The sequence below is a fragment of the Petaurus breviceps genome, unplaced genomic scaffold, assembly GCF_028583685.1.
Source record: "Petaurus breviceps papuanus isolate PSGF00001 unplaced genomic scaffold, PetGlider_PUasm1.0 90919, whole genome shotgun sequence".
Taxonomy (NCBI): Eukaryota; Metazoa; Chordata; class Mammalia; order Diprotodontia; family Petauridae; genus Petaurus; species Petaurus breviceps.
The window spans coordinates 35424175-35438356 of NW_027187378.1; the positions used below are offsets into that span (position 1 = coordinate 35424175).

The 14182-nt window shown below is 39.5% G+C and overlaps 1 protein-coding gene across 8 annotated transcripts in view; it reads left to right on the forward strand.

The window, feature by feature from the left end:
- The first annotated feature begins 174 nt into the window (after positions 1-174).
- Positions 175-14182, forward strand: part of INTS10 (integrator complex subunit 10) — a 45562-nt gene continuing 31554 nt past the window's right edge. For 2 of the 8 annotated variants that reach the window (XM_069075781.1, XM_069075782.1), the window contains exons 1-10: positions 175-764; positions 2431-2498; positions 5277-5380; positions 6603-6742; positions 7946-8027; positions 8293-8433; positions 10648-10713; positions 10878-11049; positions 11453-11622; positions 11968-12101. In XM_069075781.1, coding sequence (XP_068931882.1) covers positions 513-764; positions 2431-2498; positions 5277-5380; positions 6603-6742; positions 7946-8027; positions 8293-8433; positions 10648-10713; positions 10878-11049; positions 11453-11622; positions 11968-12101 — 1329 coding nt within the window. In that variant the 5' untranslated portion in view covers positions 175-512. Of the gene's footprint in view, positions 765-820; positions 882-2430; positions 2499-5276; positions 5381-6602; positions 6743-7945; positions 8028-8292; positions 8434-10647; positions 10714-10877; positions 11050-11452; positions 11623-11967; positions 12102-14182 lie in introns of those variants that run through there. The other 6 variants (XM_069075783.1, XM_069075784.1, XM_069075785.1 and 3 more) reach the window with 5 other exon arrangements.

Below are 14182 nucleotides of genomic sequence, written 5' to 3' on the forward strand. Positions count from 1 at the left end.
AAGAAAAGTCCCTACTACCGTCCTTTCCCGTTTCATTTCCGGCCCAAGGCACCCACGTGGTCGGATAGCCTTTCACACCCCACCCCCCTCTCTCCTCTTTCTCACACTCCAACCGCCAAAAGCCAAATCTCCGCCCCCTGCCCCTGACGCATGCGCAATCAGACTGTCCCGGCGCAAGCTCTCTTTGCTCGCTCCTCCCCTGCCCCAGTCCCACGATCTAGATTCTCGCGACCGGACTCCGGGATCGCCGCTCCTCCCCCTCAAGGGCTTACAACAAAAGAAAGAAGAGAGGGATTGGAGGGACAACCAGACCAGAGGAAAGAACCAATAGACTTCCTTTCCTTTGCGCATGCTTGTTGGGAAGGACCGGGATCGAACGGGAGATTAAATCCACTTCTCCATAGTTTAGTGGTGGCTGGGACCGCCGCTAAAATAGAACCGCTCAGGAAAACGAACGTGAAGAAAGGGCGGCCTGGGGCAGGGCTAAAAAGCTGCTGATAAAATCCGGAAAAATGGAGCCGGCCTCTGGAGGCGATGGCGCGGCTTTGGACATGCGCAGTAGGCTTTCTGCGGGTTCGGGTCCCGGGGTCGGAGGGTCGGGCAGCGAGTCCAAGGGACTCGCTTGCTCCAGTGTTATGTCGTCCTTAGGGGACTGTGAGTTCCTGGTGCAGCGAGCCCGGGAACTGGTGCAGCAAGACCTGTGGGCGGCCAAGGCCTGGCTGATCACCGCGCGCAGCCTATACCCGGCCGACTTCAATATCCAGGTCAGGGCCCGGCGTGCGCGCGCGTGCTTGTGTTTGGGAACCGGACATGCGTGGTGGGGGAGCGCGCTCGCGTGTGTCGGTGCGGCTGTGGGGCTGTCGCTGCGTGTCCCTGCGTGCGTACGTCTGGGGGTGGGAGCATTCTATGTGTTTATGGGGGTGGGGTGTAAAGCACGTGTGTGTGTGTGTGTGTGTGTGTGTGGTGCGTGTGCATATATATCTGTAGTGTGTGTATATACATATCGGCGCGTGTATGTAGTGAGTGTGTATAGAGTAAGTGTGTGTATGGTGTTCGTTTATGTATAGTGTATGTGCATATTGGGCGTGTGTTTAAGGCGTGTATAGTGTGTGTATAGATAAAATTATCATAGTGAGTGTGTGTGTATATACACGTGTGTGTGTTCAGAGAGAGCCTGCGTGATTTGCATATGTGTGCAGAGAGAGACTATGTACGTGTGTACTGTGCCCAGGACCGAGCAGAGGTGAAGATGTCAGGTTCTAGATTAGGGATTCGTAACTTGGAATCCGTGAACTTGTTTTTAGGAGGTAACTGGGTGACTCATTAGAGTCAAGAAGACCAGAGTTCAAATCCTGCTACCGACACTCCCTAGCTCTGTGGCCTTGGGCGAGTCACTTCACTTCTCTCAGCCTCAGTTTCCTCATCTGTAAAATAGGAGTAATAATAATGCCTCTGTAGAGGGGTGTTTTAAGGATTAAATGAGATAGTATTTTTAAAGTTCTTTGCAAACCTTAAGGCATCATATTTTTGCCGTTATTTTTATGTTAGTATTATCATTACTAAGAGAGGATAATAATAGCACCTTCCTTGTAGGGTTATGGTAAACAATAATTTTTGTAAAGTACCGAGCTATATAAATTCTGTCTATTGTTGTTATTTATCATTATTATTATTACAATAGGGGTATCTGAAGTAATTCCTAGTGACATCCGGTGACTCTTCACAAACTTCTTTTTCATATCCTCTCCTTTCTTTAATTTTCTTCTCTAGCTGTCCTCTTCTATTTTAGGCACTGGTGTTCTCTCCTTTCTCAAATTATTAGTTCCTGACTTTGTCCCAGATTACCTGTAGAACAAGGGCGAGTTATTTCTTTTCTGGTCCTCCATTTCTTAATCTGTAAAATGAGTAAATGGAACCCTAAGGTGCTTTCCAGTTCTAAGTCTATATGATATTGTGTCTGTTTATCAATTTGCATGTTGTTTCTCCCTGTAGAATATTAAGCTCCTTGAGGATAGGTGACTGTTTCTCATTTTTGTCTTTGAATCGCTGATGCATAGCATATAGCAGGCATTTTAAATTGAAATTGGATGCTGCTCCCTACTTCTCTCGGCCCCCTCACTTTTACAGTATCACATATTGCTAAACCCCTGCAGTGAATGGCAGGGCTAAAAGGCCTGCAGACCCCACCATACATTCTATTTGTTTTTAGCCACATGTAGTATTTTGTTAAATACATTATCACTACAGAAAAAAATCTCAACATTTACGTTTTGTTGATAATAAAATGTCGTGAGTTCTCAATAAATGTTAACTGATGGTGATAATTTACACTGAGAGTCAGATTGGGAATGAAGCAAACAAGGTTAGAAGTTAGCTATTGCTGGCCCAGAAACAGTGGATAATGCCAAATGTGAATGGTCTTTGTTTCAGTATGAGATGTATATCATTGAACGGAATGCAGAGCGGACGGCTTCAGCTGGAAGGCTCCTGTATGACATGTGAGTGAAGACAGCTCTTACCCCTGTTTGACTTGACTTATTTTCTTCACTGAATTTCCACATGAGGCCTTGTATCTGGGTCTGGAACTAGGAGTACAAGAATTATCTGTAAGCTTACCCAGGTCACTAGGGTTTATTTGTTTAAGAGGGTTGTTTGTCAGTGTAGGTAAACATTTCTTAAAAGCTAAACATAGACTCAGTGTTCATTCCAGGCCATCCTTCTCACACATAAACTCCTCTGTGTAAGGCACTAAAAACCCATCACAATAAGGCTCCAGCCTGCCTTTCCAGGCCTATATACATATTACTCCCTTCATGCATTCTGTGACATTTCTTGACACTGGCTTACATGTGTATAGAAGACAATCCATCTCTGACTCCTTGCCTTTTCTCAGGCTGCACCATCTGCCTAGAAATCATTCCCTTCTCACTTCAGTCTCTTAAAATCCCTAGTTTCCTTCAAGGCTCAGCTCAAGTACCACCTTCTACAGGATGCTTATCTTGTTTCCCCTAGTTGGTAGTGCCACACCCTCCTCCCCCAATTACTTTGTGTGTTTCTTGAAGGCAGCATGATAGAGTTGTTAAAAACCCATCACCAGAGCCTGGAAGGCCTGAGCTTACATCCCACCTCTGACATGTGCCTGTTGTGACCAGGGGAAAGTGGCTTAACTCCTCTATTCTCTTAGAGAAAACCTGCATTCGTAGAGGGAATTCCCTGAATTCCTGAGAATTCCATGAAATCACAGCTCTATGACTTATCCCTTTTATATTTCATATTGAGAGCCAGCATAATAGCACAGTATATAGAGCCAACCTCAGAGTCAGGAGGAATTCACATCCTACTTCTGACCCCCTGGCAAGGCAGCTCAGTGCTCCAGACAACTCTATGACTTAAAATTGCAGTCCTGCATTGGCAGAGGGCCTTCCTTCATCACCCAAACTTCTTGATACCAATCAAATCACAGTTCCAGACCAAAGCATTTTGTCTATTTAGCTGGACCCATGTTGTCTCTCCTATTCTCCCCTCCCCACACTCCCATTAGAGTGAAAGTTCATTGGAGGCTGGGGCAGTTCTTCAGTGTTGTCTTTTGGCACTTAATAAATGGTTATTAAAGGACTAAATGTAAGGCATAGACAAGTGTCCTGAGCTTCATGTGCCTTAAGCTTCTACTGCTTTCTCTTAAGCAGCCTTATTTTTTCTTACCAGTCAGTTTCAATTTCTCAGCAGTTCTCTTTGAGTCTATTGGTGTAGACCTTTCTTCACTTAGAAGAAAGAGAAGCAGTAGCTTTTGTTTTAATCAAAAATATTTTGAGTACTGATGGTTTTTATAGGCAGTTTTTCATCCAAAAGTTTAAAATTCAGTGTGTGTGTGTGCGCGTGCGTGTGTGCGTGCGTGTGCATGTGTAAAACCATAGAGGATGGTGTTGTGAGCTGATCCAAGCATTCTGGAGAGCAATCTGGAGCTATGCCCAAAGGGCTGTAAAAATGTACATACTCTTTGACCCAGTAATGCCATTTCTAGGGCCATCTCCCAAAAAGATCATAGAAATGGGAAAAGGACCCACGTGTACAAAAATATAGCAGTTCTTTTTGTGGTGGGCAAGAACTGGAAATTGAGGGGATGCCCATCAATTGGGGAATGGCTAAACAAGTTGTGGTGCATGAATGTACTGGAATACTATTGTGCTATAAGAAATGATGAGCGGGCAGACTTAAGAAAAACCTGGAAAGACTTATATGGACTGATGCTGAGAGAGGGGAGCAGAACCAGGAGAACACTGTAATAACCCCAGTGTATGATGACTGACTCAGATAGACTTAGCCCTTCTCAGCAATGCAAGGACCTAAGACAATTCCAAAGGACTCATGGTTGGAAAATCCTGGAGTTTGAATGCAGAATGAAGCAGACTGTTTTCTTTTTTGTTTTGTTTTTTTCTTTCTCTTGGTTCCTCCTATTTGTTCTAGTTCTTCTATACAACATGACTAATGTGTTTCTTTAATGGGAATGTATGTATAGAGCCTATATCGGATTGCATACTGTCTTGAGGAGGTATTAGGGAGGGGAGGGGGAGAAAATTTAAAACTTATGGAAGTGAATGTTGAAAGTTAAAAATTAATAAATTGACTTTAAAAAAAACATAAAGGTCATCCCAAAAGTCTTATTACACTTTTAAGTTTTAATAACTTCAAAAGTATGTCACAAATTTGCAAAAATAAAATTTGAAAGATTAATTAGGTAACATTTTAAACACTGGTATGTTTCTTGCTAAAATTCAACATAACTACCATTTTGTGTTATATATTGCTCTAGTACATTTTTGATCTTCATAAAAACTTTTCATCAACAGCTACTCAATGACTGAAAAGATACCATTTGTCATCCCAACCTTAACATCATCCAAAGAACAAGGTTTTGATGCATACACGACGTTTTTAAAATGACCCCACAATAAAAAGTCTGATGGAAATAGATCAGATGAGCAAGAAAACCAGAAAAAGGACCTCTTCTCCTGATCTACCAGTCAGAGAAAGTATCATCCAGAAGCTATCATATATTCAGTGCATAATGACAAGATGCTTGTTAAAATTAAAATTACAAATATGTTACTCAAAATTCATAAACCTAAGTTTAAAAGACACTTAAATAATTGAACTTTCAAATAATGGTTTTTTTTTTAATAAGTTTGTAACATTTCTGAAGTTATTAAAACTTAAAACTGTTAAAGACTTTTAGGACATCCTGTGTGTTTTGTTTTTGTTTTTGTTTTTTTTTAAAGGTTTGTGAACTTCCCAGACCAACCAGTGGTATGGAGAGAAATAAGTGTCATTACTTCTGCATTGAGGAATGATTCCCAGGATAAACAAACTCAATTTTTAAGAGGTAAAATGTGGCAATCCTTCATATTACAAAGTAAACTTTCCTGAATCTCAGATTTTCTGACCAATAAAAATTAATATTTTTGACCCTTGTTCCTAACTATATAGGCGTTGTTCCTGGAATCTAAATTTGTTTAGGGGTTGTCAAGCAATCCCATGAGCATTTTCTTGAAGCCCCTTAGCCTCCTTGGAGAGAAATGAATTTATCTTTGTTCCTAAGGAAATGTTCTAAGTTAAAATAGGCTATTACTCAGGTGCCTAAAAGTAAACATATCAGAGAGATGAAGGAATGAATGCTGTTTCTTAAGAATTTTCTTTGTGAAGTGTTACATTTGAAGTAAATAGAAAAAAAGACTATCAGATTGCCAGATTTCTTGTAAATATAGTTGAAACATGGAGGAAAAAAGATTTAGATTATTTAGTTTTGTTTGGCTATTTCACCTAGAAGAAGGAAGCCTATGGATGTCCAGTAAAAAAAACCAGAATGATTTTAGGTCCTCATAAAAAAAGTGAGGGAATCTGCCTTATTCCTCCACTGTGTGCCAGGAACTGTGCTAAGTGCAGAGGAGACAAAGAACGGCAAAAAGCAGTAGCTACCCAAAGGAGCTAATGATCTAATGAGGGAACAGGAAAACAACTCCAGATAAATAAGTAATCAGTATAGAGGAAAGCCACTGGAATTAAGGACAGGAAAGGCTTCCTGTAGAAGATAATATTTTAGTTGCCCCTTGAAGTAAGCCAGAAAAACTGGAAGGCAGAGATGAGGAACAGCCAGGGAAGAAACCTTGGTCATGAGATGACATGTCTCATTCCAAGAACAACAAGGAAGCCAGAGCCCCTGGTCTCTAGGGTATGTGAGGGAAATGTAAAGGATAAGAAGACTGGAAAGGGAGGGGTGGGGATGGTTACAAAAGGCTTTAAATGCCAGATGATTTTATATTTGATCTTAGATGTGTTAGGAAGTCATTGGAGTTTGGGGACGAAAAGGGTGACATGGTCAGATCTGCACTTAAGTAATATCACTTTGACAGCACTGCTTGTGACCCTAGCAATACAGAATTTCTATCTTTAGGCTGCTGTTGGCAAGAAATAATAAAAATGAACACAACAGGGTATTAATTTTGTGTTGACTGGTCTGAACATTAACATACCTTACTCTTTTACCTGTCTGTCTTTTCTCATTTTCCAAAAATAAGAAAAAGAAAATTTTATTTTATTTTGAACAGGTCTGTTTGAAACCCTTCCTGGTCGAGTACAATGTGAGATGTTACTAAAAGCCACAGAACAATGCTTTAATACATTGGAGCGAGCAGAAATGTTACTTCTGCTTTTGAGGCGTTTCCCTGAAACAGTTGTACAACATGGGGTAAGAGGAGATTTGACACAGTTGTATCTTAATTAATGTTCCCATTCAATTAAGAATATTTTTCTTAGATCAGAGTAGAGGTGAAACTGATAACCAACCAAGTAATTTAAAATATTTTGTGTTGACTTTTGCCTGTAAAAACAGTGAGGTAAGTAGTAATTGTCTGGATTTTAAACTTGAGAACCTTAGAAATTTGCCATATTGATTGTAAGATATTAAACTGCCTTATCAACAGTGACTGAACTGTGATAATAATATGTGCTCAGCAAGCAATGGCTGTACAAATTTTGTATTCCTTGCGACTAAACAATGTATAAATTCTTAATTTTGGTGTGTTTTGGGAATGGGCTAACAATTATGTTTCAACAGCCTCAATTTGCTTCTGGCTCAATCCCTTCTTTGGCCATGTTGCTTTCTTTCTGTCTCACTTTTCCAGTAGTTCTGTTGACTCTAGAAGGTCAGTTCTGTTTTTTTCCCTTGGCCTATTTCCTGGCTTGCTGACCAGACTGGCCTATTCTGTTACCCCCTCCTGTATTTCTTGGATTTTAGCTTTTCCTGTTCTGCAACATATTGCTTTCTTTCACCACTGCCATGGTCCAGTGCTTTGTTAAAATGTGTAACCTTTACAGACGTGGGCGAGGTTACTTTTAAGGGCCTCTTCACCTTAAAGCTCCTATAACATTTACTAGGAGCACCAGAAATACACAGGTGTCTTTATAGTTTTAAAGGAATTCCATCTGTCCCAGTGTCTTTAGTTCTTACCTTTCAGAGCTCTTTAGTCTTGACTTTTGTGGCTGTAAAAGCAAGTGCTGGTATAGTTATTTATTCCCTACAGGGGAAAGTTTCCTTTCTCCGTGTACTTCCATGCAGATATGATGCTCTTCAAGCTTCACGTCTGATGCTTTCTGTTAGTTTCTGTTGTAATGGTACCAGTTTCTCGGTTTTCCCACCTAAAATAATAGAAGCAAGAAGATCTGATGATCTATTTGGGATTGTATTCCTGGTTTTGCCATGAATGTCTCATTTTGTTTCTCTTAAGATGTAAAAGGAGTATGCTTGCTTTAGGAAAAAAATAATTCATCTTTTAATAGGGAATATAAGTATATAAAGACAAAATGTTACTGTTTCCTTTATAGAATTTTAATATATCAAACCTTCCTCCAGTGTGCATTTGAATTTACATTTATTTTTATTTTAAAACAGGTTGGCCTTGGGGAAACATTGTTGGAAGCTGAAAATATTGATGAACAAGAATCTCCTGTCAACTGCTTTAGAAAATTATTTGGTAAGAACAGTTTCCTTATTTCAGGCCAAGCATCCAGGGCATTGGTGGGCAGGAAGAGCCATGTTATGGATGCCAACTAGTATGTAAGGGGACTCAGATTAATATAACCATTTGTATTATGTAATTGTCCCATTTTCAGTAAACTTTTACATTTTACTTGCCCAGGAAAGTGTTTGCCCCGGTTTTCTTAAATTTCCAGTGAAATTATATTTTGCTAGTATTCTGGTAGGGAAAAAAACCAAGTAATTTTTTTTTCTTTCAACAGTTTGTGATGTCCTTCCTCTAATAATTAATAATCCTGATGTTAGGTTACCTGCCAGCCTGTTATATAAGTATTTGAACAAAGCAGCTGAATTTTATATTAATTATGTCACTAGGTCTACCCAGACAGAAAATCAGCATCAAGGTAAGTGAACTTGCCTGAAATTGTATCATCAAATTAAAAACTGAAGAATGTATTTTGGGAAATGTAATGTAATGGTGTTATAGCTAATAAGCTTAAAAGTTTTTAAGATTTTTTTTGTTTTTCACTTTTTAAAGAAAAGTAATGGAGGGCTTTACTCTTTTTGGTGGGGGGAGAAAGGTGGCACAGTGTTTCCAGTCAGCCTATTTTTCCTGTTTGACCTGTCAGTAAACAAGTACTTATGACAATACCTTCTGTGTACTAGCATTGAGAATATAAAGACAAAAACCACTGCTCTTTGGGATCTTACATTCTATTAGAGTAGCTGTGTATACATATAAATACATATAAGATAATTTTAAAGGGAAAAACTAGTATCTGGAAGACAGAGGCAAGGTCAATAGGAGGTGACATTTGAACTTTGAAGGGAATTAGAGATCTTGAGAGGTGAGGAGGGAGTACATTCTAGGCATTGGCAACAGCCAGGACAAAAGCACACAGGTGAGAGATGGAGTGTCCTGGGTGAGCAGCAGCAAGTGAGCCAGTCTGATCAGACCATAAGATTTGGGGAAGTGAGGAGCCAACTTGTGCAAGGCTTCAGACGTCAAACAGAGGGGATTATATTTAGCCCAAAAGGTAAAATGGAGCTACTAGAGCTTAGGAGCGATGGTCAGACCTCTGCTTCAGGAATATCACGCTGGCAAGGTGCAAGATGGATTGTGTAGAAAAGATCCTCCAAGATAGGGTTTTAGACCTGGGTCTGGAAAAGACCATAGAGAACAAGTCCAACCCCATTATATTACAGATTAAGTGACTTGGCCAGACACACAGCTAGTAAGTGTATGAGACAGGATTTAAACTCAAGTCTTCCCTATTCCAAGGCCACTGCCCTATCCACTATCCACATGCCGCCTCTCAAGAGCTGAGGCAAGGAAACCAGTTAGAATACTATTGCAGTAGTCTAGGTGGGAGGTGATAGTGGCCTTATGAAACGATAAGATTTAGTAACTGCTTGAATACATGGGGTTAGGGACAGTGAGGAATCAAGGATGATCTGAGGGTGCAGACTTGGGTGACATGAAGAATGGCCCCAGAGGACTTGTGGATTTTATTATCACTCCATATGGTTCTTCTTGTGCTCTCTTCAAAGCCAAGCTGGTTTGGGTCCAAACTAGGGTTCAGATTGTGATTAGTCTGATCTGAGTCTTTTCTCCAATGGCCCTATTTGATCATAAAAGATAATTTTGTCATTTTAGAAAAAGTAGATGAAAGAAATGGAAGTTGAACAGTTAGGGCAAGATTGAAAGCCTCCTAAAGACTGGCCAGTGCTGGAGAACCAGAAAAATTCAGGACAGCAGTACTGGTTGAATACTTATTATGTACCTAGTATGATACTAGTTCTTGTGAGGAATAAGGAAATAGAATCATCAAAAAGATTCAGTGACAGATAATGTAGGAAACAACTAGCAGGAAACAGTATAATAAAGTGCCTAAATGTGCTTTATAGACAGGGCCATGATGAGAGGTCAGAGAAGCAGTCACAAAAGAGGTGGAACTTAAGCTTAATTTGGAAGATAGATACAGGGTAGAATTTGGAAGAACAGAGACAAGTAGTAGAAAATATCACAACAGATAAGAAATGAAAATGTTTTAGAAGTTTCACAGAATCTTTAGAGTAAAAAGGAACTGTTTGTTGATGGTCCAGTCCCCTACCAGCATGGGCACCATTATCTTCTGCAGCTCTAACTAGTTTTCTAGTCTTTTCATATAAACATTTCCAGGGATGGCTCATTGCCTCATTAGGCAATTCACTTCATTTTTAACAACTTTAATTGTTGGGATGTTTTTCCTTAACTTTAATTGAATCCTGCTTCCCTGTAACTTTGCTCATTAGCCTTAGTTCTGCCCTCTTAAGCAACACAAAGTAACTGCTTCCTCTTCTACACGATGGCCTGCATAGCCATGTGTTGATGACTGTTATCACTCAGGCACCTTCCCCTCCCCAAGCCTTCTCTTCTCCAGGTTAAATTTTCCCAGTTCCTTCAACCATTCCTCATAAAAAAGTGGCATTCAGAGCTGAATACAGTATTGCAGATTTGCCTGATCATTGCCGTATACAGTGGGACTGTTACTTCCCTTGATCTGGACACTACTTGCTGTCATACAACATTAGTGCACAGAAGTTATATAGAATGCAGCTCAAAATTCTGTTCCTAGCTATACCAGTGTGTGACCTTGGACCAAAGACTTCGGGACCTCCATGTCCTAATCTTTCAAATGAAGGTAATGCCTCCTGCTTACCTCACAGAATGTGTGTATGGGAGGGGTGTGGCATGTGGGCTGAGGGGCATATTTAAAACCAACAAATCTTACTGTCCATAAAATGCAATGTAAGTACCAAGTCATAATAGTGATAAATACATATTATTTCCCCCTTTACTTTTCAGGAGCCCAAGATACACCTGATCTCATGTCCCCGAGCAAGCGTAGCTCTCAAAAGTATATTATAGATGGCCTGACTGAAAAGTCATCCCAGATTGTAGACCCTTGGGAGAGATTGTTTAAAATTTTGTCTGTCATAGGAATGAGATGTGAATGGCAGATGGATAAAGGAAGACGGTAAGAAATGGTCTTTACTCTTGGATTTGGTATCTTATCTGCTAACTTTGTTGTCACAATTCTTTAATAGAGGACAAATGGTGTGATTTGAAAAGCCTGTTCTTTGGAGGTATACCATACTTTAAACAAAGTTCTATGATCTGCATTTACATAAAATAAAAGGTAGAGGGTATTTATTTACAAATAATTTCTTAACTGCAGTTTAATATACATCCAAGACTTTCTTCAGCAAGTCTGTCATGTTAACAGCCATAAAACCCATTAAGCGAATTTAGACCAGGTGGCATCATGTTCTTACCCCTTTATTGTCCTTTTAGTCTTTGTAAACACAGTGCTTATCACTGTGATAAGTAGACAGTTTAATAAACATTTGTTGAACATTTGTTTACCTTTTGTCTTTCAGAAACCTTGGTGATATTTTGCATAGAATGAAAGACCTCTGCAGATACATGAATAATTTTGACACTGAAACTCACACGAAGTATAAAAATCAGATAGTGTACTCTACAATGCTGGTCTTCTTTAAGAATGCATACCAGTATGTCAGTAGCATACAGCCATCTCTTTTCCAAGGTTAGTCCTGAGAACTTGATACAGTCCTGAAGCAATGTTCATTGTGAGGGTGGGAGTGGTAAAAATGAACATTGGTTTTAGGAACAACTTTGATGGAAAGTGTAACTGAAATCCTCATTCTTGCATCAAGGCTTAACTATAGGTGATATGTTCAGGTTTGCTGTTGGAGTTTTGTTTTTTAATGAATGTACCACCAGTGAAAGGTCTCTAAATGAGTGTAAAGAAAAAAATAAAAAATGCCTGCAGCAGAACTTAGCAAAATCAGAAAAAAGTGAGAGTTGGGCTCATAAAAACTTTTTACAAATTAGGTGAAGTTTCTAAGAATACTTTTATTTTTACTTATAGGTCCTAATAGTCCCAGTCAAGTTCCATTGGTTCTTCTTGAGGATGTATCAAATGTGTATGGCGATATAGAAATAGATCGTAACAAACACATACATAAAAAGAGGAAACTTGCAGAAGGAAGAGAAAAAACCATGGTAACCTTTTCATTTATTTAGAATGTATACCATCAGTTGCTGTGGTGCTTGAGTTACATGTTTGTATTATTCTAGGTTATTTTTATGGGTATCAACTGAAAATTTTTCTTTTGAGATGAAATAACAAACTTAGATGATGCTAGAAGGACTGGTTAGATAATTACATACCTTTTTAGTTTTTTTGTTTTGTCCTAGGTGTTGCCTTAGTGATTTGAAGGATGCCACAAGGTCCAGTTTTCTGAAGATGAAGCCTAGTGTAGTGAAAAAAGAATTGGGCTTGGAGTAAAGAGACCTGGGTTCAAATCCCACTTCTGTTACTTGCTAGCTCTATGAACATGGGCGGGTCATTTAACCTCTATCAGCCTTAGTTTCCTCATCCATATAATGGAGATTATAGCTGTAGCAGCAAGCATCCCAGAGTCCCCAGGGTGGCGGAATTAGGGTTTATATCTGCTTTTCTAAAGGAAAGCAACTCAAAGTGGGTTAACAATCTTGCTTTAATCAATCAAACATATCATTTACCTAGTTCAGGGGGGAAAGGTCAGCACCCCGAACTTCAGAGTATACAGACAGAAACATTTCAAGCAGACAGGCCTCCAACTGTACAACCATTACATCCATACCAAATCACAGTTACCAGAGAGGAAAGCATCAACATCTGGGTTTTCAAAGACAGAGGTCTCTCAATGGCTTCCCAGAGTCTCATCTGGTCAAATCACACACTTCTCAAAGTGAGCCCCAAAACAAAGTCTCACATCAGGGTATATATAGCCTTCTCCTGGGTCAGAGAATGTAACAACCCTCTTGACCCACACTGCCTAATCACAAAGCACCAAGATGTGGGCATTCCTGAAAAACAAGCCTCCCATCACAGGCTCCAGGTGTACTTAACCTAGGGGTAGGGAAGATCTTAAAAAGTTACATTCCTGTAACAATAGCATTTGTACTTCCTCGTTCACAGAGCTGTTGTGAAAATTGAATGATGTCATATGTATAAAGTGCCCTACAAGTATCAGCTATTCTGGTTAATTTCATCTGTCCCTAAGACTCTTTTAGAGTACCTGAATTCCCATCATTAGAGATCATCCTTTTGAGTTATAGCATTGACACTAGAGGTCTCTTTAGGAACACAGTGGGTTATCTGAGAAGACTATAACACAGTTAGGAGTCCTATTCTCCCAGCCCAAGGGTGTTCTGTCTCATTACCCCCAGGATAGACTTTGGGTTTCTTCTTTATTACTACCATCCAAGGAGTAAAAGGAAGAAGGATCCTTAAGAATATATACTTTCTCCTAACTTCTGTCAATATCTTTGCCCCCATCTTCTTCATTTTTGTTCATTATACATTGAAAAAAAAATACAAAACAAAAATAAACTACCAGTCATATTCTTCATCTATATATAGTCAGTAAGTTCCTCATCCTGTCATATGTTTCATATTGTTCAACTACCCTCAGACAGATTTACCAGTACTCAAATAGCCTTTGCTGATATCCCTGTTGAATGTGACTTAAAAGTCCTAAAAGGATTTTTCCCAAGTATTGCACTACCTATCCTTTCTCCCATCCAGTCCAATTTACATTCCAAGTTCAAGTAACCTTCTTTATCCCCTTCTGTGGTCTTTGAAGGAAAAAACAGCTTTCTTGTTTGAGTTCCAGGTCCATTTCTTTGGTTTCCAATTGTAATAGCACTTTTCCCAAAGATGTTGCCAAAGGACATCTTTGTACAAATTAAAGATGAATAAATATTTATTTTCTTCCTCTCTTGGACTATTTACTTCAGGTAAATTCCTTGAAGCAGAATCATTAGGTCAAAGAATGTTTAACTTCAGCATACCCATTTTCTCAGAGCTACAACATTGGATTATCACAAACATTTTTAAAACAGTACTAGAGGCACTGTGTGAAGCACTGAAGATACATAGAGGGATAAAAGCATGATACCTGCTCTCAAGGAACTTATATTCTAATGAAACAACATAGGAAAAATTGTACATACTATATGCACACACGCATGCGCACACACATAGACAAACACTGTGCATGGAAATTAGTCTCAGAGAAGAGGAGGACAAAGAGAAG